Source organism: Athene noctua, chromosome 6, assembly GCF_965140245.1.
Source record: "Athene noctua chromosome 6, bAthNoc1.hap1.1, whole genome shotgun sequence".
Classification (NCBI taxonomy): domain Eukaryota; kingdom Metazoa; phylum Chordata; class Aves; order Strigiformes; family Strigidae; genus Athene; species Athene noctua.
In genome coordinates, this window is record NC_134042.1 from 16136316 (window position 1) to 16162677 (window position 26362).

Genomic DNA, 26362 nt, shown 5'->3' on the forward strand with positions numbered 1-26362 from the left:
AAGAAAATTCCCAGAAAAGGAAAAAAATGCAGCTGAGAAGACACAGCTACAAATATGATGTTGTAGCAATATTGCCCAAGCAGATACTTGGGAAAAAAGTTTCACTTTGCAAATCAACAGTATTTCTATAACAACTTTGTGTAGACTAGAACCTGTTTTAATAGATATATAAACATATAACCACTTAACATCACCTCAAAACCTCTTAGCAGGTCTTAGTGTTTCAAGGTCAAGTTTTGAGGGTTTTTTTATCCTGAGTCTGTCTGTTGTTGTTGGTTTTTTTTTAATTTACTTTCTCAATTAGAATATTGTGTGTGTTAAATACATTGTTGTATTAGTTTCCATCTCATAAACCTTTAAAGTCTATAGTTTACACTTATGCTTGCAGAAGTTGAATCCCTTTCGCTTGGAATTATTACAGTGTTTTATAAATCAGTTACAGGCATTGCTTAATTCTTACCAACTTCAGCCAACGATGTGTATGTGTGTAGGCTGGAGGAACACTACAGATGCTCAACAGCAAACAATGCTCTGAATTTGACTCCAGGAACCATGTAAGACAACTTAGGGCTTGTTTTTTTCAGAGGCTAGCTACATAATAATATCCAAATAGTCTAAAATCTTACATCTGGAGTGGGAGCTTCAGTGTTTAAGTCACTCCTGATGCAGTAACTTACTGAGAACAGTTAGTTGTACACTCCTAATGCATCTAATCTTTTTTTGTCACAGAAACAGTTGAGGACTGAGGAAGCCAAAATTGTTCAAGAGAAAGCTGCCAAGATCAAAGAGTGGGTAACATTTAAGCTGAGAGAGGTGAGTCTTTGACTTGCTGCCAGGTTTCAAGGCCTATGAGTACGTACAATGGCTGCACTGCCAGTGGGCTCCTATGTAGGACAGTAGTCTGAGGACAATCAGTCTGCCACACAGGCTTTCTGCTTGTTTCGCCCTACACACACACTCAGTTGCAGAGCTAGGGTCATCCCTCTTACTGGGGGCTATTTACTGCTTTGGGCAAACTGTGAAGGACTGTGAAGTCGGTAAAGCCTGAAAGCAGTCTCTGAAGAAGATTTACTAGTCGAAAGTGGCTTTCACATAGCTTTCCTCTGCCTCTCCCTTTTTCCTCTGAGTGCAGTTTCTGTCTCTGACAAAGCAGCTGTGACACAAACATGTGTCCTTTGCTCTTCCTTAATTTGCCATCTCTGACTAATACTGTTTTCCTACTCTCCAGCATTTTCACATGTCTAATCTCTCCCTCCTATCCATTCTGTGGACTTGTGCCTCTATCTGGGCCTAATTCAATACCCTCTAGAAAAACTATAGCCGTGGGTCAGCACACAGTTTTAAAGTTGCAGTAATAGTTTACAACTGGGCGTGGGGCTATCTGGTCTTTCCCTTTTATTCCAAGTTAAAGCCATAGATTTCCCAGTTTATCCCAGAAAGGGAATTTGTTGGAGTTGAAAGAAGCAGTCTCTGTGGGCACTAACTGTGTTATGATGTGACTTTGTAATGTTACTAAATTGCCTAGATAATTCACTGAGCTGCTGTGCTTCTTTTTCATTTTCTATATGAGATAAGGTGCATTTACATTACCGACTGGTGCAGCACAAAGGAGGAAGCACAGGGGTTGACTTGGTGACCCGCTGTGAATCCAGGACCATAAATTCACACTGTTTCTTTACTGGCCATGAGTTCATGCTAGATGCTGATTCTAGGTGCACAAGTGAACCACTGCCAAGTGAAGGACTTTGTATCTCTGCTGCAAATGGGTTGCTCCAGACAGCACCATGGGTGCAATTTCAACTTTTAATTCCATCAAGAGGGAAGCCTCTTTGGGTGCACCACTGCTGTGTTTAAGAATGTATGCTGAGATGCTTCAAGCAAAGACATAAGGCAAATTTGCAAAGAATCACTTGTGCTGATTGCAAATGTAAATGCACCCATAATGTTTTTTGGTCTGTTTGTTTTTTTCCTTTGGTTCCCTGGATCCAGGGGATCTCCTTTTACCACATACAGGGTAAGAAGGGAAAACACTCTTCCTGGGTAATAGGTTTTTGATTGCCTCTTTCTTGACAGTTATTTCTGGAACAGGAGTAAATGATAAACAATAACAGGGAAAGAAATTAAAAGACCTATTTGAGAAGTGCAAATAATATATACAGAGGCTATTTGAGAAAGCACAGCAAAGTCTTTAAGTGGGTTGTCCAGTGGAGCTGCTGAGTAGACTTCAGGGTGACTGGTAGACTCAACCATCCTTTATTCCTTTTCCTGTTAAGACACTTGAATGTAATAAAGATGAAGACATATTCTGTATAGCGGAACACACGCACACAGAGTTTTGCATTATTTTTCAGTTTTTATTATTGTTGTTTCATAGCTTGAGCTAGAAAATTACCACCTGAAAAACTGTAATCAGAGGCTGACGGAGCAAATTGAAGCCCTTCAGGATACATTGCAAGGTAAATGTGTTCACCTGGCATTGTAGCCTAGTAACCACCATGAGTGGAAGTCAGCATTCCTGGTTTGTATTCTTAACTTTGTTAGAAATTAGCACTTGTGACAGTGAGCAAGCAGTAGAATTGCTTTGTTTCTCAGTGGGCCCATTTTAAAGATGGGAATAACATTGCTTACCTGCCTTAAAAACTCCTAATTGGTTTCCCACCAGCAGTTGAACACAGATGGCTTTTCTTCAGAGTCTGCTTTTGCCCTTAAAATAATGGCTCCTGAATTAGAAACACTCATTGAAATAACAGCAAAACTCTCCATTCACTTCAGTGGTGCAGGGTTGAAGTCCCTGAGGTATTTCACTTTACCTCCACATGTGAATTATCCTCATCCCCACAGAACCTCTGCTGGCATGTGAGCTGAGTAACTGAGAACTGAATAGGCCAAGGCAGCAGCTGTCTGGTCTGCCTTTAGAATCTGCGTTCCCTGTGCTATCAGGTTGGGTTGGAGAAAGCCGCTTATGGTGATCGTGGTTCTTGTTTGTAGGATAGATGGAGAACTTTGGTCTCCAGGGCTTGAAATCAGCACCTTTTATTGCAACACATACTGAAGAGGAAATTTTCTCTTAATCATTTTCTTCCTGTTTTTTTTCTTTTTTTTTTTTAATGAGTTTGGTTTGGTTACAGTAAGATGAGCTAGTTTTCAGAACTGCACTGGGCATGCAGGCAGGGGGCATTTTTTCCCTGCAGAAGCTTTTCTGGCATTCCTATCACTCCACAGCAAGGGAATGGGGCAAAATTCCTTCTAAATCCCACCATGTTTCTAGCTAAATGCTTTATGACTGGGTTTCTCTCATCCCCTCTGGCTCTGGCTGTTTACAAAAAGAGAATAGCTGGTAAGCTGCGTTAATAATCTGGCATTAAGTGTTCCCTGAATCCCAACTCTCATGGCAGTAAACAGCTCTGCCCTCTCCTCTTATTCCACACTAGTTGCAATGTGCCAGGCTGAATTCAGAGGCCTCTGCAGAGATAAATCTCTTCTTCCTTGCCATGCTAATAGTAACAGCTTCCTCAGCTTCATCTTCTGTCACATTTAGGAAGCTGCAAAAATACCAGTAATATTTAAAATGAATGACCTCTTTTTAGTCTACACTAACTATTTACCTTGGGCAGGGGAAAATGTGTGCCAGGATTTGCGTGTGCTAGCATTATGTGTTAGGGATAGATTTGCTAACATTCATTTCCTTGTGACTCAAGTGTCAAGGTCAGGCTCTCATGGTTGTCTTTTTTTCAGCTGTGTTTCCAAGAGTAGATTTCATCATCTCCACAATCAACAGTGATTTATTCTGCTGTTTGCCCTTCCCTCTGTTACTTTGTGTCTTCAGGTTTTTTCTACTTTCTTCTAAATCCCATTAGTGGTTAGCAATGGCTGTAGAGTTTGATGTTCGGGCAACATCTTCAGCAATAGCTGCGCAGAGTCACACTCACCCGTATTTATGCAATTTCCAAAGCATCTTATGATTTGGTTCTTTTCAGTCAGGCAATATATAAATGCCAAGGTCAATCAAAATCATAAAGTGAAGTAACATCCTTGGCCACAGTTTTATCCACATTTTCTCCTACCCTAAAGCTGATACTCAGCAGAACCTGTAGAACTGAGATAGTCTTTAGTAATTATGGAAAGGAAGAAAGTAGAAGAATTGTGAAGCGTAGGTACTAAATAAAAGCCTCATCTAGCCCCTGGGAATGGGAGGAACCATACCAGCTTATTTGATGACTTAAATCACTGTAGGTCCATGGAAGTCAAAAGCCATGCTAAGCAGTGTTCTGGCCACTTAAATGGCCAGTATTGTGTGGATAGGTGGACATCCTTCTCATGGTGCTCTTAAGAGAAGAGATATAATCATGGATAGGTAAAACTGCTATATGGATTTAGACTGAAAGCTTGCTGAGGCCAGTATCCTGTCTTCTGATTGACTGTGGATGTTTCAGGAAAAGTAGAAAATATTGCAGGTGAAGCTGTCTTTCTCTCCCTGTAGCCTTCCAGCTTCTGCTGTCAGTGTTTTAGGAAGTTCCTAGGCCAGAACTTCTGTCTAAACTATTTGTACCACTGATAAATTACCTTTTTTTGGCCTCTCTTTTTTATATCGCAGCATTTTATTTCTTTTTTTGTCTGAAAAAAAACCCCTTCCTTCTGCAAATTTCAAACACGCTGCCTGATAATTTCATTAGGCACCCCTTCACTTTTGTAAGAAACAGCAGTTAATCATTTCCTATTAATCTTTTCTGTGCTATTCCCAACCATAAATATATAGCACTTCTGTTATAACTGTGCCCAGCCATCTCCTTTCCATTCTGTATAGTTCTAACCAGGGCAGGGTGCTACTGAAGAACACCTTACACTAGCAGGTAACATTTTAGACAGTAGAACGTTTGAATGCCCTAACCATATGTTCTTCTCTGTTGTAGATATGACCAGCATTCCTCCCCTTGAATCTTTTTGGAGCTGTAATTCTCTGAAGCCTAGAGCATCACAGGCCTCTCTTGCTGAGAAGATAGACCAGAAATCTGTGCTCCTTGCACCTGGTTTCAGACAGCTGTGTCAGACAGGACCCACCAAACCTGTCCTCTCTACAGCAAACATAGTCCTTGCCAATGACACCTTTACTGAGGATGGAGAGGATAAATCTCTGCTTTCTCAGAGCATGCTGAAGCTCATGTCTGACCCATCAAGCTGGAATCTCTCCACAGAAAAAGATGTATTCCCAGCTGTAAATTCTGAACACAGCTTAGAGTCCTCTCGTTCCACATTGTTGGACCCTCCAGCTGATACCACAAGAATCCCTGAGACTTTGACTTTCCAGTCAACTTTGGAAGGAAAACATAGCACTGTGAGCACCTTGCAACAAGTGGCTTTAGATGGCACCCGCTTCTCTGATGATCTGAGTGCCAGGTTCCGCTCACACCGGCTGGACTCCTCTTCCTCAGGAGAAATAATGAGCATGCTTGAGGGCCATCTCCAAACTGCTGAGCCACCCCTGGTTGTGCCAACATCAGCTGTTACAGCACATTCCTTCTGCCCAGGGAGGGAATGCAGCCTTGGCAGTAGTAAGACCTTTCCAAAAATACGAACTCTCAATACACCGAGAGACAGTATCCAGCTAGCCAAGAGACATTACAGCCAACCACAGCCAGGGTCTAATTCTTTCCATCGTGTAACGAGCTTAGAGGCTAGTACCTTCCAGCCCATAACAGCCTCTCCAGTCTGCCATGGGCAAGTGAAGGAGACAGACATTGATGATGATGATGATGGGGAGAAGATGGAGACAGAACGTGGCCCTGTGAGGGAAGAAGCTGGAGCATGTGAGGAAATCAACCACTTATCTACAGAGCAAAGAGAAGCTGTGAGTTCTGAGGCTGGCATACTTGACCCAGGGGGTAAACCTCCCACACCACCGCTGCACAGATTCCCATCGTGGGTAAGAAATGCAAGGACAACAGTCTGAGAAGTGCTACTTATCTTTGAGTATTGCCCAGTAGTTAGGCTACAACAACTCTAGCGTTCAGGCAATTGTTCCTGTGGACATCAGTCCCGTTTCTGAATCACCTAGCCTGACAGCTCCAGATTGTGAGGCATGCTGGTTGCACTGACAATTTTCTTTTCTTTTCTCTTTGTAAGGAAAAAGTAAATCCATGGAAGAAAATAGTAATCAAGAAAGATAGGAATCAAAAATAAAAGTCAAGAGGTGCTGCATTGTGGTTTATCTTATGGGTTATAAAAAGTTAATCCTTAGTTCTGTTGTCTTGTGTTTAAAATAGAAAAGTGAGGTATAAATGCAAGTGAACAGACCAGACCAGATGTTTTCACAGCTTTTTCTGACTCTGAAACTCAGAATAGATACATGGATTAGATCTTGCCATTCCTATCTCATGGTATACTTTTAACAGAAAGATTTTGTGAAAACCGTTGGTAAAGAACACATACGTGTCCTATTGCTTGCTTCATGTGAGAGAAGTTCGTTGTTATCACTTTGAGTTACTTGTTAGTTGAAATGGGTGGATTGTTTGCTAATGTGTCAGTCTGATTTCCATCAAGTTTGTCAGTTAATGTAGTATCAAAAGAGATCATTCCCTTATTTTCAATTTACCTTTTTAAAGGCATAGGCAAACAAGTGGTTTATGGAAGGTGCAAAGTCACGCACTTATTGTTAATTCTCAAGTTTTGGGGTGTTTTTCTGTGAAAATTTAAGAATATATGTGATCTTTGGCTGTGTTCTTAATGATACCAATTTAAACCCCAATATAATCACAGATGTTTTTCCAAAGGAATCTCTTTTCAGTCCACAGTATGGAACTGTGCTGAGGATGAAGCTGAACAGTGTAGTAAAAGAAACTGCAGTTTTCAAGATGTCTGTTTTATTTGCTGCAGAAGTCAGAAAGGCGTCATGAACAGTGTACTCACTTGGAAGAAGGAAAATAAGTCTCAGAGATTGGCTACTATTCCTTTTTCTGACCTAGAGTTCCCATGTAAGGTTCTTCTAGTCCCCTAGGCTGAATTTGTCACAGGTGATCCATCGTCAGCTCCACACACACCTTCTGAATGTGTAACTTGAGTTTGGCAAGTAAATTTAATTAGAGAAGCACAGAGTACTTCTCTGCTGCAACTGTGTTCAGTTGTTTATATTACAAACAATGTTATATGATGCTAAATTCTCAAAAAGTCAGGTCTCAGGACATCTTGAAATAGGTACTCCAAAGATATTGGATGTTTCAGAGAACCTATATCTGAGTTCCTCTTCTGGAAAATAGCGATAGCAGTCATCATTGACTCTCCTAGGGTTTTTGTAAATTTTTAAATGAATATTTATGAAGCATTGCAGTATTATAGTCAGGAACCCCACATGTAAAATCCATTATTTTGTCTTCAGACCAGAGTCAAGTAAGTGTATCCAAGTAGGGCAAATTTAATATCAAACATTAAAGCATGAACAGAATATTAAATAGCTGCTTAATCAGTAAGAAATGTCTGTTATGTGCCCTGAATAGGAAGTGTATGGGAAAAAAAGCGCACATATTTCATTAGAGACTAAATCACAATGCATATACATACAAAAAATACTAATTCTGTCTTTTATTTTTTTGGTGTACTTTGCAGCCTTGGGTACTTTCATGTTTCTGTATTATGCGAGTTATCTGGTAGGGATTGGCTGTATGCCTTAAGGAGCAGCAAGAGGATTCCTAGCTCTCATTTTGATGCATTTTAGACTGGTTGATGTCTTAGTCATAACATTGCATTTAGTTACAGGCTTGGGTTCCCCCCCTTGGAATTTTTATCAATTTGTGAAGCACTTGGATGTCCTTTGAACTGAAAGCTCCATATGTTGTTATAACTGAGACATAGGCTTACTGAGATCATTCCAGGCATTTTTTTCATTCCCTTATCAGAGAGTGGGACTCCTTTGCAGGTGGTGACTCAATAAATTGTCCTGGTTTAGGGCTGTTCTTGATTCATTTTAATGCATTGTTTATAAAGTGGAAAGAACAGCTTTTTCCAAGCTGTGATGTAGTATTTTATTGATAATTGCACGTAGGTGTTCTAGTCTGTGGATATCATCTGTGTAGCGTTTATAAGTCAAGTCTGTTGTGATTTGGGAAATCAGACAGATGCACATTTCCACTAATGGTCATTCACACAACATCTGGTGGAACAGAGCAATTTTTCTTCGAGGGCCCTTCCTTCCTTCCTTCCTTCCCCCAAAGGTGTGATTGTGATGTGATTCTGTGACATGAGCATTTCTTTTTGCAGGAATCATGTTTTTGTCTGACCATTGCTGTTCATGGTGTTATTGTTCCAGGAGAGTCGAATCTATGCTGTGGCCAAGTCTGGCATGAGGTTGTCTGAAGTGGCCACGGTGAATGATACTTCCAACTGCTGTAAGTTCTAGACAAGATTCATCCCTAGAGGGAGTTTACAGTGACAGTGTGAGACCTGAGCTTCTGGCTGTTCACCTTTCTTTGTTTCCTTGCCTGTTTTCAAAGTAAATTTGGTTTTGCAGAGAGCCATTATAAAGAAAGGAAGGGAGGAGGATACATTGGTCTCAGGAATGGTTGAGCTGTTTGAGCCCCTGCATTCAGTAACATCTTTAGGGACTCCATTAATCTCCATCATCACTTTCACTGACACTGTTCTGCTCCTGTGTGTCTGCAGCCTGCTTTTAGTCTTGTGATTCACTATCACCTTCCCCTGTTAGGGATTTTACCTGTTCGAAAATGGTGCACCAGATTGCCGTTGTACTATGAGGAGTACAGGGTATGTGAGATGTCTTACAGGTTAAATGGAGGGAGCATTGCAGCTGTCTGTGGGGGTTGTGTGTAATTAATAACACATCCCCTGGCCTTTCTGAGGCCAAACTGTCCAGGATGGCAGTCCTCCATTATTTGATGTTCCAAGAGGCTACATAAGTTCTTGCATGCATATGTGTACCTCTCTGTTAAAACCTCCTCTTTTTCAACAGTTTGTATCATTTGTTCTCTCTCTCTGAATTTTCCCAGTTTCCAATTTCTCATATTCAACTTCTGGGCCATTTACCTGTCTCATCTACAGAAATGTCACAGTGCCAGTCTACACTACGCTGAAGGGGGTAAGGAGTTACCTCACCGTTCCTGTTACAAAAAGCATGGTCTAAGACTGCTAGTAATTTGGAAGAAAATGGGATGAAACTGTGCAGTGAAGGAAAGAAAGTTAAGAGAATGCCAGGAAGTACTGGACACTAAAAGAATGCAGAAGGAGTAGCAGATGATAAATGTATTTAGGAATACAGAATGTTGCAGCACGTTTTTGTCGAGGAAGCTTCAGTGTGCCCTGTGAGGCTGTAGAAACCTAGGAGTGATAGAGGGTGTTGCCTAGAGAATGAAATGTAAGAAGAATCTTGAGAGCTGATGGGAAAGCACAGTAGGAGGTTGTAACCAGAGGAGACCCCCAACAGATCAGACTAGAGAGTCCAGCTGGGAAGTTCTCAGACTAGAAAGGGGGGAAATGAGGAGCCCTGGGACAGTAGTGGGCAAGGCAGTGTGAAAATGAAGGGCTGTATTGATTGCTCTGTCTGCTTGCTGAGCAGGGATTGTCATGGGGAAACTTCCCTCACACACTGACCATACAGGTCTGTTTTCCAGAAAGCCATGCAGATCAGCAACGTGCCTTTCTTAGATGAGTCTTCAGGCTCTGATGATGACTGTGGCTCCCATGCCAGCTTCAGGACTTCTACTGCTGGGTCCGAGAACAGGAAAGCAAGCATGCCAGGCAGCCCTCGTGCAGTGAAGAGAGGTAAAGTGGGAGTATTGCTACTGGGCAGCATGAACTCTGTCTTCACAGGTGAGGCAAGATGTCCTGAACAGCATCATCGGTGACAAGCAGATGTTCAGCCCTGGTGATGCTCAGAATGTGTGCAGATGTCAACAGTACTCAGTAGAAACCTGCCCTCTTAGATGGGTTTTTACTGATGGTAGATTTCTATCCAGACAATTGCTAAGATGAGACTGTGGGAAGGATTGACCTCCCAAATTCATGACATATCCAGTGAAACCATCCATACCTTTTCTGTGACTTTTCCCTGTCAGCATGATAGTACTGATACATTAAAGAAAATGTGTTTTGTCTCTATCTGATAATTTCTTGATCAGTAAGACAGTCCTATTTTTGAGAGGCATCAGGTAATTTGGGTCCTGGCTAGGACAATTTTTCTTGACTGCTGAGAAGGTTAAACCAGATCCTTGTGTGGAATTTTCATTACAATTGGTCGATAAAATGGAATCCTATTTCATGTAGTCTTAAATATTTTTGTTGTGATGCATTGGCTGATGTGTCTCTGCATTGCTATGGACTAGTGGTGGAAGATTCACAGAAAGCAAAGCCCCACTGTGGGTGAGGAAGCCTTTCCTTTAGCTTGAATGAAGAGGCTTGAGGCTTTATGATGCACGTTTCCAAGCTGAAAATAGCATGTCTGTGCTTTAGATAACAAGTCTCTTGGTTTGTTTTATTTTATTTTTTTAAAATCTCTATTCAGCAACAAATTTATTTCACTGTCAGTATCCAAAACTCACTCTCACTACTTGTCTTTCCAGGGGGAAAACAAAAAAAGGTCTCAGAAGTTTGGTTAGTGGGGATTGAGTTTCCAGAGTCTGATCTGGTTTGTTTTTCTTGAACAAAAAAGCTGTAATGGTGAACTCACTTTTTCAGTGTGCAGTATTCAGTGCATGCTTCTGTCTAGCCATGATTCTTATTCTTTATTTTGAACAGGTGTATCTATGTCCTCACTGAGCTCTGAGAGTGACTATGCTATCCCTCCTGATGCCTACTCCTTGGATGGTGACTATTCAGAGCCAGAACACAAGCTACAGCGAACATCTTCCTATTCCACCGATGGTGGAATCTGCACTGTAAGTCTTGCTACCTCACAGTTGTATGCAGAGACTTGGCCTTGAAAGAGAAAAAGCATAACTGCAATATATTGAATTATTCCCTGCAAAGTGATGCTCTAACAGACTGGGCTGTTGGTCCAGCTTCTTTGTATCAAAAGACACTATATGATGCTTCAGAAAAACATGCAATTTCTGTTACATGAATAGATAAAAGTAGAAGTATCCAGGGCTGTATTCTTTCCTGATGACCTGTACTGGTTTCCTGTAGTCATATTCTACTTTAATGATGGCCTCACACTCTTTGTCAAAACAAGTTTGGAAGTTCAGAGGAAGGAAGGGGAAAGAAAAGAATGTTTTGGCCTAGAAAAAAACCTCAAACATGGGCAGCATTAAACCCTATTCATGAGTGTAAGAGATCAAGCAGACAAGGAACAGGAGTCTCATCATGGCTTGAAGCCAGCCTGCACTTTTATTTGGAAAATCACTGTTATGGTAGGAAGACACGTTTTCAGTGCATCAGTCAGCAAAATGATCTTCAGATGCCTTCTTTACTGAAAGAACACAGTGTGGTATTTGCAGCTACACAGGTAATCTAGCACGCCGAGTTGAGCAGAGAGCACTGATCTTGGATGGCTGCTACTTGCATCAGGAAGAGTAAAGCAGAAAATGATGGAGATGTGGCAAGTGTCTGAGCTTGATTTCAGCACTCTTTCATTTGTATTTTGAGAGGTACAAATAATCTCCTCTCCCATTTGCTTTTTGCCCTCCAGGAACCCATGGAGAAGTCAGGTTACTTGCTGAAAATGGGCAGCCAGGTGAAGATGTGGAAGAGACGATGGTTTGTTCTAAGAAACAGACAAATCATGTACTACAAGTCCCCGGTGAGTCATTGGGATACACTTACTGCTCTGTGGAGGCACAGGGGAAGGCTGTCTGCAGGACCAGTTCTGGGTTGATAACACTGACAGAGTGGGCAGCAATGGGCAAGCTTCCCCCAAAATGTCCTGTTGGAGAGCTTTATGGCTGACCCACAGGTTCAGCTGTGGGTGTCTGCTTAGACAGGGAAGCTCCTTGCAGTGGCAGTTTCCAGGTGATGGAAACACACTGTTGTTCAGTTATGGAAGTTTGACACCTACTGGTTAACTTTGTACAGATGATGAAAAGCAGAAGGCATACCATGACCCAGCTTTGGTCATGTTTAAGGTGAAAATAAAGGAAAAATAAATTACTGTATGAGGAGGGTGCAGACACATACTCATCAGTCAGTATACAGGGCTCTGAGGAAAAATGTGACTTTCATGGGAAAGGCAGCTGGATTCTCTCATTTTTACCCTCCCACATGGACATGGAAGTATTAGAAAATTAGGATGAAACTGAAAATAAGCTTTCATGCAAAATGCTGTCTTACAGTGATCAATGAAACGATCTTGAGAGAGCATGTTTGTGCATTCAGATCTTTCCAAATATTATTTTAGAACTCGTAACAGTTTCAAACAAAGATACATTATTTCAAAAATTCTAGCAGTATGCACTCAAAATTTGTATATACAGTAAAACACATTTATTGTGGGCCTTTGTTAATCTGCTGTACTTAGCTACATTACATAGAATTATATTTAGGATTATCCACCTTCTATACCTTTTCCTCTGGACACAGCAATTTCCTCCACACCTGCATAGTTACACAGTATTTCTGTGTATATACGCATCTTTGCTTACATGTCAGGAATATTGAGAAGATTTATTTTCAACTTTTTTATTTTTTCAGGTATTATATTCTGACAGGACAAAAATACACTTTAGGGCACAATGCATCTTTATTTCTGATACCAGGTTTATCCATCAGAATTCACAAGCATTATACATATATATTATATACATACATATCTATATAATTTAATAAATATGCAAGATTTAGACTGTTGGTTGGAAGAGGCTTCTGGAAGACCCTAGTCCAGCTGACACATTGAAGAGTGACTGTCACCAGCTGTAGATCAAAGCACCCATGGCTTTGTCTAGGTAAATCTTGAAAACCCCCAGAGGTGGAAATTCAGCTACTCCCTGGGTACCTGTTTGGTCATGTATTGCCTTCCCAGTGAGAAAGGCTTTGGGTGTTTTGTTGGTGGTGATTTTAGTTGTTTTTTTTTTCTCTTTAACGTCCAACCTGAACTTCATAGGACAGTATTTGTTGCCATTACCCTTGTTATATTGTCTGTCACTACTGAGACTTTTGCTTCATCATTGCAATGGGATCATGCTGTCTCATATTCAACTGGCAACCCTCAGCTGTCTTTTCCAGCTCATGAATGCAGACTTGAACCTGCACGTGCATATTATGCTGTACTTAAGTACTCTAAGACCCATCTGAGGTTTTCTTCCTACTGAAAAAGTTCTTTGCTTTTCTTTCCTCAGAGTGACGTTATCCGCAAACCACAAGGGCAGATGGAGCTGAATTCCTCATGCCAAATTGTCAGAGGTGAAGGGTCCCAAACATTCCAGGCAAGTGTTGTTTTTTCATCCTGCAGATAACCACACACTCTGGCTGGGTGAGAGAGTGCTTATTTCGGGCAGAATGGTACTGTATGTCTCAACTGATATGAGCTAACTTTATCTGCCCCCTGTGTTTCCTGGCACAAGCTAGGCAGTTAATTTAATAAATAATGGGGAAAGAGCTAAATTGTAACCCTGCTTTTTGAAACTGAAAGAAATTCTCCTTTATTTTTTTTCACACCATAAGCTTTCCTTTTTGCAGTTAGGACTGAGAGCTTGAAATCTGTGGGGAGAAGTGATTCTTATGACAATTAAAACCAGATAGTACCTAGGATCTTCTCTTTCTGAAAGAGTTCTCTCACAAGATCTCTAGCCTGACTTTACCTGTCTGGAGGATCTGAAGAAACATTTGAAGCATTGGATTCTTATTAGAATTCGACTTCTGAAGTATTAGCCCATCACTGGATTCAGTTTTAAGTCATTATTTTTAGAGGACTTCGTTATAAAGGAGGCATTAAAGTTTCTGTCATACTCTGACTGAAAGGCACACAGCCTGACCTGTGAGCTACCTTCAGCCCTTATGGAACTGCAGTTGCTAAGGCTTAATACTATTAAATTCATACCATCTTTCTTCTCAAAGTCACAGTTGAAAGCAGAATGCAGTACAAAGTGAAGGCAGAAAAAGAACCCATTTAGATAGTCAGCTTTAAAATGAAAAACCAGCAGAAGCACTGAGAAACAAGAAAGGATGAGAGAGGAGACAAAGCCGTAATATCCAACAGAAACAGCAAGAGAGCTCATGAGAATTTGATTCATCTGAGTTTCAGTTTTTCACTTGGGCTTTGAGGGTTAGCACCTTTTTTCTTATCCTGAAAAAAAATCCCTCCTGAACCACCAAAAAAGTCTGTATGGGATAACGAAACTCAGCACCTGAAGAAAAAATTTGTGGGTGTGCAGATTTATACTTCCTTGCTCCACTTCCTTCCAGCTCATGACAGAAAAGAGAACCTACTTCCTGACAGCAGACTCTCCCAACATCCTGGAGGAATGGATTCATGTCCTACAGAGTATCCTGAGAGTGCAAGTGACCAGTCCTGTTGGTGTTCCTCATAGTGATGCTAAACCTACTGTGAAGGGTTGGCTCACCAAGGTAAAATAGCATTTCTTACTTTATTCAGTTTAGCTCAGTATTGACAGTATACCAGCTTCTTGGTTTGCATGGTAAATGACAGCAAAATTTAGTATTTTAATACTTCCTAGAAGAGAGGGGAAAGAAGGAAAAGTGGCAGTAGATTTCTGTATTTGAGAGGAGCATTTGTATGAATGATAAGGAATAGGACAAACAAGGCTACTTGTTCTAATAGTAAGTAATAACAAATATCCAATGTATGCTTTTCTTCAACAGAGTTCACAGCATGTCATTGTAAGAAAAAAAACACAACAGCAAATGCTGTTAAATGTCACATTTAATTGATCTTAACTTGGTGATACAGGGAAGTTTCAAAGAAATGGCTTGTATGGTTCTAGGTTAGCATTTATTTCCATCATGATAGATTGCATGCGCATTAATACAAAGTACAGTGGCTGAAAATTCTTAGGCTTTATGCCATTTCCATACTGTGCCATTTCCACTTTGCATGGCAAGTTACTATGAATTTTTTAATATAATTCTGGTCAGCATCTAAAGATGGCTAAAGACAACCTGCATCTGAAGCTTGTTCATATGCAGTAGGAAACAGCTCCCTAGACTGTATGTTGACTAGTCTTTTCCTGATGAGATGAAATTATTTGTTCTTGTAATCTTTAAAAGGCGTTTCTTAATATTGTATTTCAGGATACAGAAATGGGTTGTCATGAATGAACGAAATACTTCACAAAATCTTGGATCCATTTCCATAAGCACCTATGTCCCATCTCCTTAGGTGGGATGTACTTACCTGCTTTTGGAAGTAGTGCCCTGTATGTTTTGAGAGGAGCTCATATTAGCATAGAGCATAAAGCAAAAGTCTTTAAGGGACAGTTGAATGGAAAGTTGAAATCCTAGAAAATTGTTCCAGCAATGTTGCTCATGTCATGTATGTCTCTGTCCTCCTGACAGGTTAAGCATGGTCACTCTAAGCTGGTCTGGTGTGCACTAATTGGAAAAACTTTCTACTACTATCGAAATCATGAAGATAAGGTAATGCCTTTTTCTGGTTTGTTCCTGAACCCTCCTTTCCCATTTCTCATGAAGCTTTCTTTCCTTTTACTGCTTCTGTCTCATGCTTCAGATTCTTGCTTGGTTGTACTTCAACTCTTCTAACAGCATCTGCTCCACAAAGAGAAGCAATATTTTCCACTTTTTTTTTTAAGCTAAAACAACAAAAAACGTAAAGCAAGTGACTGCTCTTTCCCAGATTACTGTATATCTTGTTTCTTGCTTTCTCCATTTGGTTTTGTGAAACCTTTAGAGCAGACATTTATACAGCATCTGATATATTCTGCCTACTGTCATGAAAATAAGTAGCAACAACAATATGGGAAGCATGGGTCATTTAAGCAGTATAATGTGCTTCCATTTCTGGAAACTTGGCCCAACATTACTTTGACTTGGTGATGTTGCAACCCAAGTTTTAGAATATCAGGGAATACTGTGTCTTGTACTTGGAATTGACCTCCAGTGTTAGCACAGCCACTATTTGTCTGAACCTACCTATTTAAGTAATTTTAAAAGCTCTTACTTTCCAGTAATAAGCAGAAAGCCTGACCAGGATCAGAAAACAGTGGCTTAATATACTGAGTAACTGACCATCAGGAAACACATCCTGCCTTGCAGAACCAATGATGTAAACACAACTGACAAGTGTAATGGGAAGAAAACAGTACCTTATGGGGAAGAGCATCTTTTTATTTGCATGTTTTCATTCTGACATGTAGATGCCTTCCCAAGAAAAATAATAAAAGTAGTAACAGTTTGTAGGTACTTTAGTTGATGATTCTATAGAAATACAAGATTGTATAATTACATTAGTTATAAACTGAATTATAGTTTATTCCTTACATTTTACAGAATTGCTAACATTTTGACCTGGGTTTCCTTTCCCAGTTTTCCCTGTCCATAGTGGGAGATTAGCTACACTTACCTAACTTGCTTCTCCTCCTTACAGTGTCCCCTAGGGCATCTGCCTTTGCGAGAATCCAAAGTGGAAGAAGTAGACCGTTCCTGTGACTCTGATGAAGATTATGAAGCCACTGGTGGAGGACTTCTCTCATCCCACTGTACATTGGTGATTCACCCACAGGACCAGAGTCCCACATACTTACTCATTCGCACCAAACAGGAGAAGGTATAAAAGGCAGGCTTCTTGGAGAGCAAGAGTCTTTTTGGTATCAGTGAACAAATGGGGCATACAGACTGAACCTGTTTGTAGAAAACATGGTCAGAATTGACCCATAGTGTTCTCATCCTTATGCCTAGAATACCTGGCTGTACCATCTGACTGTAGCAGCTGGTAGCAGTAATGCCACAGTGGGCACATCATATGAACAACTCATTGGAAAACTATTGGATGCTGAGGGAGACCCTAGTAAGTAGAAACCATAACTCTTTTTCCATGGTAGCAAAGCATAAAGAAGGGTAGCTTCAATTCCTTTTTTAATGGAACCAAAAGTGAGGGAAGGGGATTCTCAGTAGAACAGCATATGATATAGTGTCCTTCTCCCCTAGTTCCACAGTAACATCTCCAGAGAGAATACAGGTATTGCAGTGAAACTAGACAAGTCCATCACATTGTCACATCATTTATTGAAGCATCTGAAATCTCTGTAACATTAATTCAAATTAAAATAAAGAACTGGAGCTCTAATTTTGCTTGTTACTGTTGGTCCTGATTTTCCTTTCCTGGGAATCTTGACCATACAGATGCATGCTCTCTCCTCTAAATACATCACACACCCTTGCCTTCATCTGTTCCTCTGCGCATATAAACCCTCACACATACATCCATGCTTGTCTGTTCCTCCTCATCTCTGATACTTGCTCATTCCATGCATATTTATGCACCATGTTCTCAAATGTGTATTAATGTATGCTTGTACTTAATACTTGTTTCCTGAACACTTACATGTTCTTAGACCTATATGTGAACCTTGCTTACTGTTGAATAGTGTCTTGCACTAACAAAGACCTCCGTTGCAGGCGGCTGCCCTGACAGAGTTTGTGTCTCTTGTTTGAAAACACAGCCGAGCAGTTTCTCACCAGAATCTAGCTGCTGAGAAGCTCTAACGTAGCAGGATTGAGGATGGCAGTATTTCTTAATGCTGATGGCTAATGCTGCTTGTGGCAGGCTTTGCTGAAATCAATGAAGTGGCACCAAAGATAAACATGGCCTAGCACAGTGCTGCTTCCTGGGGTGCTTTGCCATTTCAGCAAGGCTCATTTTCAGTGTGGACACTGTTATGTGTCTTCTGTTTCTGACACTGCATGTTTTTGACCATCTGCTACCTCAGATTCTCCTCTGTGGAAACATCCTATGTTGTGCTATAGTAAAGATGGGCTGCTCACATCCCTCACCACTCTGCCATCGGAGGCTCTACAGACTGAAGCTCTGAAACTTTTTAAGGTATTTAAAGGGACACTGCATCATTTTCAGTTACTTTGCTCTGTTGTCGGGGCAACAACATAGTCTGGTCATGTTGTTTGTCACAACATTTACTGTTGCTGTTTGTTCCTTTAGACAGGCCTGCTGGGTCATTCAATTACAATAGGACAGTTGGATATTAGGTGTCATTCGTTCTCTGTAAGTTTTAACTTTTCCTTGCAGGAAATCTGGGTTTAGTAGCAATGTCCCCCATAGGTTTTACACTTTAAAGTTAGCCTTATCTTCCTCTTTCCTCTCCAATAGTTATAGTGAATGAAACAGAAATAATTTCACTCACTTGTGTCAGCAAGACCAGTGGTGCAGCCACTGGAGATTTGGTTCTTGCACTCTACAAGATCAGCAGTAAGGCTGGACAGTCTTAGTGAGGTAAAGCAGAGGCATGGAAGACAGAAAGCACATTTTGCCCTTGATTCTCTTGCTGACTTGTGAGCCTCTAGGGCTGGTGGAGGTTGAGTGAATTTTCTAGCTGCCACAGCTAAAGAGGGAGAGATAAGAATTAAGTATTTATTCTCCTCCCTCCTATCAAGGTTATTTAGAAGAATACATTAATTGTTTGTAACATTTCGGGGGAACCTGGTCTGGAAAGTACCTGAGAAGAGTCACTGTATTCTTGGTACTGACTAACTTGCACCCTTTTACAGTCCTGTCAGCTGTTCATCAATGTCCCTGTGGAGGCACCCTCTATTGATTACCACGTGTCCCTTGCCCAGACAGCACTGCAGGTTTGCTTGACACATACAGAGCTGCAGAATGAAATTTACTGTCAGCTTGTTAAACAGACCAGCTGCCGACAACCCCAGAACCACTCAGTCATTCAGGTCAGTTCCTCTTTTGTCACTTCCACTCCACAAGTACTTTCTACTTAGTTCCATGTTTTTAATAATTAGCAATGGGACTGGTTCTCATAAAATTGTGCAAATGGTAAAGGTGCGCTGGGAGAAAGAGAATCTCAGCACTGATGTGCCATAGAAAACACTGAGAATGTAACTACTTGCAAAATAAATTCTAGTTTGAATTTAACGGTTTACAAGTTGCAAATGGTCTATTCAGACCATATTCAGAATCAAAATTCATAGCTCGTGTTGGCTAGTTATAGTTGTCACAAGATATTGTTTTCCATTTTAGTTAACAGCATGAAAATATGAATATTACTATTAAGCATGAAATCTGATTTTTGCACTATAATTATTGGGTGAATCAATTGAAAAAGTTAACAGCATGAATGTACATACTTGATTATAATATTCCCAGCTCAAATGAGAAAATTAAATCTGGTTGAAGAATAATGGGTCTAATTTGAAACAAAATTCACTGGTGTATTCTTTGTTATGATTTGCAGTTACAAATAGGGAAAAAGTATTAGTTTAAGTCTTAATCATTCACTCAGTTCTGGTTACACTCGTCAAAATTTTCAAAAGGGGCCAATCATTTAGAACACCTCTTCAGAGTCCAGGTTGAGATACTGAAGAGCGGTCTGTCCTCTGACCATCACTTCCCTTTGAAGCATCTTGAACTACATGCCTAAAAATGGTCACTGCCAGAAGCACTAGTCACCATCCCACATTTTGGTTTCAGTATTCTGTGAAAGACAACAGGCAAGAAGTAAGAACAAGAATGATGTCCGGTTTTATGTTCACAGTGCTGGCAACTCCTGGCTTTGTGTGCTCCTCTATTCCTGCCTCAACATCACTTCCTCTGGTACATCAAACAGCACTTGCAGCGACATGCAGACCCCAGGTAAAGACTGCAACAGCATTTTCTTCTGCTAAGCTGGTGACCTTTTGCATCTACTACAGGTAAAGATGGAAGCAATTTTGTAACTCATACCTCCAAAAATTAGTTGAGGGAGGGGACAAAAGAGACTCAGAGGTATCAAGCTGACCCCCTTCAGTCATTCACATTAATTTGTTAAACATATTAAGCCAGTTGACAAAAATGAGTGAACTGTACTGGCGAAATTGCAGATATAACTGGAGCTACATAGGGAGGGTTTTGCTGATTCAGCTACTTTCTTCTATTGATAGAAAGACCAAAGTAATGATTTAGAATGAATTATTAGAATTTTAGGTGATTACATTCTGCTGTCAGGTTAGCAGGGATACTGACAGAACAAAAGTGAGGCAACGAACGTCTCGGGGAACCATAAAAAGTTATGAAAAACAAACAAACCAGAAGTATCTGCTGTACTGTTTTCAGTTACCTCTGTGGTGTATAACACTTTCCCCTATAAGAAAACAGTGCAAGATATACTGTAACAGCAATAAGTTCTTCAGTGTTCATGCTGTGCTCTTTGTTTCCATGGTGATATGGTCTTCAGCATATCTCACTGTCCTTCCGAAGGTCACAGCTAGAGATGTCTAGTTGTCTTTTACAACAATACACTGTTGCTAAGACATAGGTAAAAGCGTGGTTTCATTTCAAACAATTATTTGTATTCAAATGCTCAGCCTAACTCTGCCTTGGAACTCAAGCTAAAAGTCACCTGGTATTGCAAAGGAGATCTGTGTACTCCTATCAAATTTTTTATTTTATTTTCTTATATGCTGCCTCACATTTGCTATTTCTTCTCAGAAGCAAAAATACAGATATTGGGTACTCCTTCATGTTCAGGCTCTCTCCAATGGCTAAGGCAACATGTTGGGGATCTTCTGGCTAGTACTAGAAGCCATCTCTTCAAACTTCAAACTTACCAGCTCCCAGACTGGCTCATTCAACTCAGTAGCAGAGCTGCTCTATTGTTAGGAACTATTGAATTCCATACAGATATGCTGGGCTCTGTGAAACTGCTTTAATGCATCAGTTTCAAGCATTACTGTGCTGATGGTCTGCCAGGTTCTTAGCCCAAAAATACCTTTATCAACAAATAAACTTAAAGCAGAATCAAAGAGGAAATGTATTTATACAATTCAGCTATGAAATAATTATTAGGGCTAGAAAAAAATACAGGAATTACAGCAAAGTGTGTTTATATTCATTTATAGTTTAGATTAAATTTAGAGCAGTGGCTTAATGGGATTTAGCTTAGCTCCTTCTGCCTAGCCTTAGGATTACTTATGTCTCTTTAGATGGTACGGCTGGTTCTTGACCAGTTATGCTTTTCCTGTTTCATATGGCAAACAAGAGACTAGAATGTTTACGCTGCATAATGCCTATGGTCTAGATTTACACTAGATCTTCATTCTAGGTATTGTTTTTCACTAAAGGTGATAGTAGAGTATATATCCATTTGCTAAGAGAGGGAGAAAAGTGGAGTATAGTTTTAGATTAGACAGGCAGGGCTCAGGAGCATTTGGAAGCCAGACACAACATCTTCTAACTGAAGCAAAATTCTCCATCTGAAGTGTTCACATGCATTACTGGGGAGGTGAGCAATATATTGCTACAGTGAAAAGCCAGAGCTCCTGACTTCCATGTTGCTTGCAGGGATTTAACTGGACATTTAATCATATACTCGGCTCCTGAAGGCATCTTGAATGGAATTAGTTTCCCCTGCAAAGTGATAGCACAGTTATAAATCCATATAAATCCTTCCGTTTCAGAATTTATTCAGTATATACATTCTTAATATTTTTGCAAAAGGTATGATTGACTGTTCCTGCCTCGCTTTAGAGACACATATCCTTTTGGTGCTATTCAGTGGAGCACTCTTTTCAGTAGACAGTAAACTGATCATATGAGTAACTATCCCCATGCTGTATTGAACTATCAATAAATCTGAGCCTGCTTTGAATCTCTGTCAAGTCTCTTGTTCAGCACATAGGGTTAATAAAATCATCTAGGTTGGAAATACATGGACACTTGTAGTTTCTATAATGAAGTGAATTGATAAACACAATTTATAAAATCTTGTGAGACTAATGCATTACAACTTATTATTAATAATCTCTCAGACTTGACATGATAGTAACTAAATTCCACTGGCGTGACAGGGAGTTTAAGGGTGAACTGGTCTTGGTTTTAATGGATACTGTGATGGAAACAGGGTACAGAAGAGGATATTCCTATACTATGTCTAGTCCATCTAGGAGCAGGGAATGCTTTTGCACTTCCCAGAGAGTCCATTGTCTACCTTAATTTTACATAGCCTTAGAGCACAGGTTTGTGGCGTAGCTTTTCACTTGAGCTGTTAGTCTTCTGAGATTAACTAGGATATTTGCACAGAGATGTATCTTTTCTTGAGCAAAAACCTGAGGGAGGAATGCTTTGTTGTGTCATGGGAAATAGAAGAGGACATGGCATTTAAAGCATGTTTGTGGCTTATCTCCACTTCTTTGCCTAGGAGTGAAATAGGCAAGTATGCCATCTACTGCCAGAGATCAGTAGACCGCACTGTGCAGACTGGTGAGCGGGAAGCCAAGCCCTCCCGGATGGAGATTGTGTCCATCCTGCTGAGAAATCCCTACCACCACTCACTCCCCTTCAGCATCCCAGTGCACTTCATGAATGGAACCTACCAGGTGAGCCACCACAGCTGCTTTTCTTCTGGGCACCATAACCTGCCTCCTTCATGCAGGTGGGTGGCATCATGGTGTTTATACATATCAGATGTTGGGTGATAGACACTATTTCTCCGCCTTGCCTTTTTAGTCATTTTTCCTCAGAAAAGAAAAGTAATTCGGCCACAGCCCTATAGGCCTTAAGAAGAAAAGGGAGAGGTGTTAAGTGTATCAGTACAAGAAAGAATGCAGTGTGAAGGAAGACAATGTGCAAGTGCTGTCACTGGCAGCAGCCAGTCAGTCAATCATGAGACATTAATGTGTAGGAAACTGAGCTTCATTAGTTGGGATACCCATCGATGTAATGTTTCTTGAAAGTGATCGTCAGTTAACTTCTCTTTCATTGCAGGTTGTAGGTTTTGATGGTTCCTCAACAGTTGATGAATTCATCCAGCGACTGAACCAGGAGACAGGAATGAGGAAGCCATCCCACATGGGATTTTCTCTGTTCACAGATGATCCTTCTGGCAGGAATTTGGAACACTGTCTACAGGGCAACATGAAGGTATCTGCTACGTACAGCATACATCTTTGAAGAGCTGCTATTAATTTTTTTTTAATGCAGCAAGATCAAATACGCTTGAGTATTGTCTATATAGATTAGTATTCAGAGATGAGATAATAATTCCTGCACTTGGGTCACGACAACCCCAAACAACCCTACAAGCCTGGGGAATAGTGGCTGGAAAATTTCCTGGTGGAAAAGAACCTGGTGTGTTGGTCAACAGCCAGCTGAATATGAGCCAGCAGTGCACCCAGGTGGCCAAGAAGGCCAATGTCATCCTGGCTTGTATCAGGAATGCTGTGGCCAGCTGGGTGCACTAGGGGAGTGATTTGTCCCCCTGCACTCAGCACTGGTGAGGCTGCTCCTCGAATACCGTGTTCAGTTTTGGGTCCCTCAGTAGAAGAAAGACGTTGAGGTGCTGGAGTGTGTCCAGAGAAGGGCAACAAAGCTGGTGAAGGGTCTAGAGCTCAAGTCTTATGAGAAGTGGCTGAGGGAATTGGGGTTGTTTAGCCTGGAGAAAAGGAGGCTGATGAGAGACCTTACTGCTTTCAGGGGGGTCTTGGTCTCTTCTCCCAAGTAACAAGTGATAGGATGAGAAGAAATGGCCTCAAGTTGCCCCAGGGGAGGTTTAGATTGGGTATTAGGAAAAATTTCTTCACTGAAAGGGTTGTCAAGCATTGGAAGAGGCTGCCCAGGGAAGTGGTTGAGTCACCACCCCTGGAGGTATTTAGAAGACGTGTAGATGTGATGTGTAGGGAAATGGTTTAGTGGTGGACTTGGCAGTGTTAGAGTAAAGTTGGACTTGATTATTTTAAAGGTCTTTTCCAACCTAAATGAGTCTATGTTTCTATAATTAGCTCAGTCTAGTCTGAGATACTAGTCAAGACAAAGCATGTACTGTTTTAATAGGTGATAAATTGGTTAATTTTTTAAAAGTCTGTAACTTAGATTTTAGCACATTAAAGTTTAATTTGGCTACAAAATTAAAACATGACTGAGCTAGCTAGCATGATCAGCTATCACAACTAACATCAAACGTGACACTCCTAATTGAGACAAATTTATGTTAGGCTGTGAGTCTCTTGGCATGTCTATATAAATCCCATCTATTGCATTATGAAATATCTCCTTGGTATCTCTAGATAACTCAGGCTTTCATTGTTGATGAGTGCACTTAGGGGAGAAAGCTCTACTGAGTATGCCTTCACTTTAAAAGAGGGAAAAGGAAAGCAGATAAAGTATTAACATCTGTGTCTTTCATGCAGAGATCTTTATCTATGCTGCAGCTGGATGACTGCCATAAGTGAGCAGGCTAGTGGCCATGAATGAGACACATCAGATTTTGGTACTGATTTGGGGGAATAATTTGTCATACAGCATTGATAGAGGAATAGTGGTAGTGGCAACTTTGAAGAGGCCCTGATACCTGTAAGGAAAATGAACATTCAGTTTTACAGTGTAAAATTTCACATTGGGCAATGGAGAGAGAAGATACAAAAAAAATCTGATGATTTGAAGAGGAATCTACCACAGACAGTGCCAAGTTATATACTTTGCTTTCACGGTCTGATATAGATCAGATAATCTTAAGCTTTGTTGGTAATTGAACCACCATTTGGAGAGATGAGATACTGGAGTAAATGAAGGAACTTGAGACAATCAAAGGCATCACTCTTACTGGTTATTAACTGGTTATTATTTACTTGCCAAGGCAACCTCAGAAGCTTCATAAGAGAGGATTAGGATATCTGATTATGTATTTCATGTGGCTTCACATGTTCACATTCCTTTTATTGAGATGGTATCAAAAGAGAAGTAGGGGCCTTTGTTAGATCACTTGTAAAACAACTGGAATAACCAAGAGGAGCTGAATAGAACCAAAGGAATTAAGCATGCTATTACTAAAAATATGTCTGAGTTACAAAGTTGGAATTAGGACCAAATGTTCCTAAAGTTTGGACATTCCCATTCCAAGGGTTTGGTTTAGCCATGCATGTAGACAGCTGCTATTCAAAGGATACATTAGTGCTTTAGTTTGGCTCAGGAGGGCACTTTAGAAGCAAACCTACCAATTGTCAATTGTTCCTATTAACCATGCTTTGATTCACATTAAGGAGCAACCTTAGAAAGTGTGAAACGGGGTTTTTTGGTGGTTTTTTTTAATATGAAACATGAGCTGGAAGATGTCATCCAACATAGTAGTGGGCTTTCAGGCTATTTGATCAGATGAAAGCTGGTTGAAAGGAAAACCCTTTGTAATTCCTATAGTGTGGGCATAGATCTTAGGAATGGGTGTTCCACTGCAGATCTGCTTCTCTGGGGTTTTGCTACTTGCTAACATAGACGTAGCCACAGAGTTGCTGCCAGACCAGAATTCATTTACACATGTTCCCCTGCAGATCAGAGCTAGATGTTTCAGTTGAAATGTTTTAATTTTTACATACTGTGTAGTAGAAAACAGAATTGTTTTATCACTTTTAGCTGTGTTCATCCTGATTCAGACTATTTCTTTATCTTCTGTGTTCCACAACACTTTTTTCACTTACTTTCCCTTCAAGTCTTGACTATACATTTCACCTCAGTTTCTCTTCTCTCCTCATGATATTGTTTTAAAGATCTGTGATGTCATTTCCAAATGGGAACAAGCCTTAAAAGAATTGCATCCTGGGAAATATGAAGGTGGCACAAGAATTGTGAAGTTGACCTATAAGAACAGGTATTGTGCTTTGTTGGCGTCACTACTGCTGTTAATTAAACATTTCTAGACTGCATATATCTCTGTAGATGTCCAGTAATTTATATTACTGTTAGTGCCAAAACTATTTTAGCTAAGATGCATTCAAATCCTACATGAGATGTGATGACTTTTGTGTGTGGTACATGTATAAAAGAGGGTATATGGCCTAGAGGTAAAACCCAAAACACTTTACAACAGGAAAGTAGACTTAAAATGAGTTATGAACTAGCTGTAGCACCATAAGACATACTTGGCACAATTTCATTTGCCTAGATCCTAAAACATAATTAAATAATGTGTGTTAGGTGAGAGGAAGAGAGACCTGGAGGAAGAATCACCAGTGAAAATTAATATGCTGAAACTTGCAATTAAGTGAAGAATCACACAGATAAAAAAAGATATGAGAACAATGTTCTAAATTGCATGAGCTGTAGAAGAGACGTGTAGTAGCAGTGCCCAGACTTTATAAAAAGAAATGTTAAAAGTTAGATGATGAGAGATGGTAGAGAGGGGAAGTGCGAGACAAAGATCTAAACCAAAAACTGGAAGAAGTTTATAGGCTACAATATAATACAGACAGGAATTCTGAATTGCAGGGAATGGAGAGCTGTGTATGGGAATGAGGAACAGCTTTC

At 40.4% G+C, this 26362-nt stretch overlaps 1 protein-coding gene across 3 annotated transcripts in view; it reads left to right on the forward strand.

Moving 5' to 3' along the window:
- PLEKHH1 (pleckstrin homology, MyTH4 and FERM domain containing H1) overlaps positions 1-26362 on the forward strand; it is a 49953-nt gene that overhangs the window by 17286 nt on the left and 6305 nt on the right. For all 3 annotated transcript variants that reach the window (XM_074909743.1, XM_074909742.1, XM_074909741.1), the window contains 19 exons: positions 730-813; positions 2375-2456; positions 4911-5920; positions 8297-8375; positions 8994-9082; positions 9615-9765; positions 10738-10877; positions 11630-11740; positions 13272-13358; positions 14338-14499; positions 15448-15528; positions 16496-16675; positions 16807-16915; positions 17838-17950; positions 18631-18807; positions 19629-19726; positions 22269-22446; positions 22835-22990; positions 25606-25706. In XM_074909743.1, the coding sequence (XP_074765844.1) occupies positions 730-813; positions 2375-2456; positions 4911-5920; positions 8297-8375; positions 8994-9082; positions 9615-9765; positions 10738-10877; positions 11630-11740; positions 13272-13358; positions 14338-14499; positions 15448-15528; positions 16496-16675; positions 16807-16915; positions 17838-17950; positions 18631-18807; positions 19629-19726; positions 22269-22446; positions 22835-22990; positions 25606-25706 (3188 nt within the window). The remainder of the gene's footprint in view (positions 1-729; positions 814-2374; positions 2457-4910; positions 5921-8296; positions 8376-8993; positions 9083-9614; positions 9766-10737; positions 10878-11629; positions 11741-13271; positions 13359-14337; positions 14500-15447; positions 15529-16495; positions 16676-16806; positions 16916-17837; positions 17951-18630; positions 18808-19628; positions 19727-22268; positions 22447-22834; positions 22991-25605; positions 25707-26362) is intronic.